The 3,588-nt window shown below is 40.4% G+C and overlaps 1 protein-coding gene across 1 annotated transcript; it reads left to right on the top strand.

The window, feature by feature from the left end:
* Window positions 1–1,400: 1,400 nt before the first annotated feature.
* Window positions 1,401–3,031, top strand: LOC146634378 (uncharacterized). The gene is made up of 2 exons (XM_085350439.1): window positions 1,401–1,866; window positions 2,753–3,031. The coding sequence occupies exons 1-2, from the start codon at window positions 1,607–1,609 to the stop codon at window positions 3,021–3,023; spliced, it is 531 nt and encodes a 176-aa protein (XP_085206565.1). The 5' UTR covers window positions 1,401–1,606; the 3' UTR covers window positions 3,024–3,031.
* The last annotated feature ends 557 nt before the right edge of the window (window positions 3,032–3,588 follow it).

Genomic DNA, 3,588 nt, shown 5'->3' on the forward strand with positions numbered 1-3,588 from the left:
GAAGCTCTCATCACTAACTCTGCGACTTCATACTTGTGCTCTTGCTCCAAAAACATCTGATCTGCTCTCTGAGCTCAAAAACTCAGGACAAGACTTTTCCTGGTGATAGCCGCCTGGCTTCACTGTGAAACAGCACAGCTTGATGTTCAGCTCCATCTCCTCACAGACAGCAGAGACACTCTTGTTTTTACTGGTCTGGTCTTTATAAAACCGACTACACCAATAATTTCAGTCATAACCTCACTGAATTCAGAGGAAAGCTGCTCTCAGTGTGAAACACTCCAGCAGAGGGCGCTGTTAAGTCCTTATTGGAACACAGTTACTGTGTGCAGTTAGACTTCATACATAATCTGCACTTATTTCCATCAGACATGCTGTCAGTAAATGATTGGTTTCTATTGATTCTACTTCCTGTTGACTAGTTTGATGACAGTGAAACAATCACAGCTAATTGTGTGATGATGTAAACTGTCACTGTTACATTCAGTGTGTGTGACATAATGTTAGTGCAGGCTGATAACAGCCTGGTTCTGTTAGAAACACATGAATGTGTCCATAGATCAGTGTGTGTTTAACATGAGAGCTTCAGCCCTGCTGATGTGTTAAATGAAGACATGCAGGAAAACTGATGAGACTCTGAAATAACTCTTTATATTTATAATGTAACTCTGCATCAAAAGAACAACAAAGGATCCTAGACAGGTTTCTGTGAACAAAGACCATTCTGATGTTTCTGTGTTTCTAACAGTTTGACATTATTAGTAAACAGACTGCAGTGAACAGCATTTATAAAGAACTTATATATAAAGATATGACAGCTGTTTGACAAGTTTATCACTCTGTGTTTGGACCTGATCAGTCCAGCTGTTTCCTTGAAACATGTTCATTTACCTGTTCTGTTATATTTATGTTCTTGTCTCTGTTGAAAACACATTTTAATGTCCCTCAGATTTTTCTCCCAGATGAATAAATATAAAAATGACACAAACTGACTGCAGCTACTTTTTGTCCTTTCTGTCAAAAACCTTCATGTGAAAAATACTACATAGAGTGCACTATACAGGTCATCGGATGTTCAAGATGGGCTTTACATCTTCCAACAACTGCTCACACTGTCAAAGCAATACACCAGACAATTACATTCACGCTCTTTGGTTCTGTCCACCAGTGCAGAAGTTTTGGCGCGAGATATGTGAAAACTTATCAAAGTGTCTGAAATGTAACATTCCAACTTCCCCCTTAGTGTGTTTGTTGGGCAGCTTAGATAATGTCACTTCAGAAAACAATATAGCCCATATGGTTTTCACTGCCCTATGCATAGCCAAGAAAACTGTCCTCATGAACTGGAAAAATAAAAACAATCTTACGGTGTGTTCACACCGAACGCGATGGACGCGAATAAAACGCCCCAAACGCCCCTAATTTGACGCGTGTACATTCGCGTCTCAACGCGTGTCCAAGAAAAATCCATCGCGCGTCAAAATATGATATTTTGACGCGCGTGAACCGGAAATGTGGGAGGAATGTGGGAGGGAGTTGTGCCAGACCTGGTTTTGCAAGATGGCAGCTATCGAGCTAGCGCTTGAAGAGAGAGTCTCCCTTCTCTATGTACTGTGGAGAGCAGAGCAGCAGCGTAAAAGACGTTCTCGCCATACCTGGGTCCATCAGGTCCTCCAGAGGCATGAGCAGTTTGGTGAGTTTCACCACTTGCTCCAGGAGCTGCGCCTGGATGACGGCCGATTCCAGCGCTATCACCGTCGGCCAGTTTGAGGACCTGCTTTCCCTCGTCGGTCCCAGCATTGCCCGCCTAGACACCAACTACAGACGCTCAATCCCACCTGCAGAGCGCCTGTCCGTCTGCCTGAGGTTAGTAAAACTATTTAATACGGTAGTCCTTTATTGATATCTGTGCTAATATGCTAATCCATCCAGTTATACACTGCTAACATGGATGTGCTATGCTAACAGTGAATGCTGTCGGTGTTTACTGAAAGCAAACTGTGGTACAGAGACGACTCTTTATAATATTTCTAGTGATACTCAGAAGGTCTCATCAAGTCCCGATTTAATTCGATTTATGCTGTTATCAGTGTTTGAATGATAGCATGGCTGTGGTGTCACATCAATGTATGCGCTCGGTGTTTGCTGATATCAAACTGTAGCATTAGGACCACTGAGTTAACCTTTGTAGTGATACTCACTCCTTTTTATTTAGACCTGGTTTAATTCTGGGATAGTTGAATATTTGTATATAATCCCTGCAGCTGTCAGACTCTATAGCAGGGGTCACAGCCTTTATTAAAACAGAGTTAGATAAAACTGAACAGTTTGGTTCATCTCTAGTTACATGGTTCTATCTTGATAAGCTGTCTTATCACAGATTAATTTTTCAAAAATATTAATGATTTAAGCAAGGAAAGGGCTACATGTCAACACACAACTCTTTATTTCTATTAATGTTTTACTTCATTCCTACCTGATTGACATGTTTAGGAATTATGAGTGATTGGCTCACTGTAGTTGTGAAAGTTGCTACCAATCAAATTATGATATGTTAAAGTTAAAACAAAACACAACTGTTTTAGATATTATCTAATATACATTTTGTAATTATCCTTATAATTACAAAAGGTTTTATGTAAGATTCATGTTTTGTGATTTAAATCTGACATCACAAAAGTATTTTGGAATTTGAATAATGTATTTTGTAACTGCAGCACACATGATACTAATTTTGAACAATTTTGTCCAGGTTCCTTGTCACCGGGGACTCCTTCAGGACCATCGCGTTCAGTTTCAGAGTCGGTGTGTCCACGGTGAGCCAGATCACCCCCCAGGCAGCGACGTCCATCTGGGACTGTCTAGTGGACGACTTCATGGCTGTGCCTTCACCTGGAGACTGGCGCTCCATCACAGAGGGATTCCAGGAGCGCTGGAACTTTCCTCTGTGCTGTGCAGCTCTGGATGGGAAGCACATCCAGACAAAGGCACCCCATATATCATATAGGAGACACACACATTGATATACACTAAATATTTATTTCATTTCTTTTTTGTGGTGCCCAAATTGATGCACCTGCTTGATTTTGTTTAAACAATTATTGCACACTTTCTGTAAATCCAGTAAACTTCTTTTCACTTCTCAAATATCACTGTGTGTGTCTCCTGTATGATATTTAACTGACATTTTTTATTGTAACAACCAACGATTTATACAGGAAAATAATGTCTATTAACAAGGTTGCCCAAACTTCTGCATCCCACTGTATCAGTATATTTTGTCATTAGTATAATATGAAATAAAGTCTACATGTGTCAAGTCGTGTGCCAACATTTGCTGTGTAGTAGAACTGAGACATTAGTCATTATAAACATTTATTTAAAATAATATTAAAAGTCTCAAACAGAAAAACATTAAACATAAATATATAAAATATAAGAATTTACAGAGAGACAGGAATAAAAAGGACCAACTGCTCTCCAGAGCAGGAACAAGGCTGAGGAGGAAATGCTCCATTGGAGACTGGTGTGGCCTCTTCAGGGACTCCAGGATGGCCAGCTCCACCGCCGATGGACCGTCCTGGGACC

The sequence above is a fragment of the Diplotaxodon limnothrissa genome, linkage group LG3 (genome assembly GCF_057381915.1).
Source record: "Diplotaxodon limnothrissa isolate DT_005_m linkage group LG3, D_limnothrissa_male_GT1.1, whole genome shotgun sequence".
In the NCBI taxonomy this organism is placed as follows: domain Eukaryota; kingdom Metazoa; phylum Chordata; class Actinopteri; order Cichliformes; family Cichlidae; genus Diplotaxodon; species Diplotaxodon limnothrissa.

Excerpts from the sequence above, each read along its gene's own strand:
- LOC146634378 (XM_085350439.1), top strand. The coding sequence starts at position 1,607 with ATGTACTGTGGAGAGCAGAGCAGCAGCGTAAAAGACGTTCTCGCCATA. Across the intron at positions 1,867-2,752 it reads CGCCTGTCCGTCTGCCTGAG|GTTCCTTGTCACCGGGGACT; the intron begins GTTAGTAAAACT and ends AATTTTGTCCAG.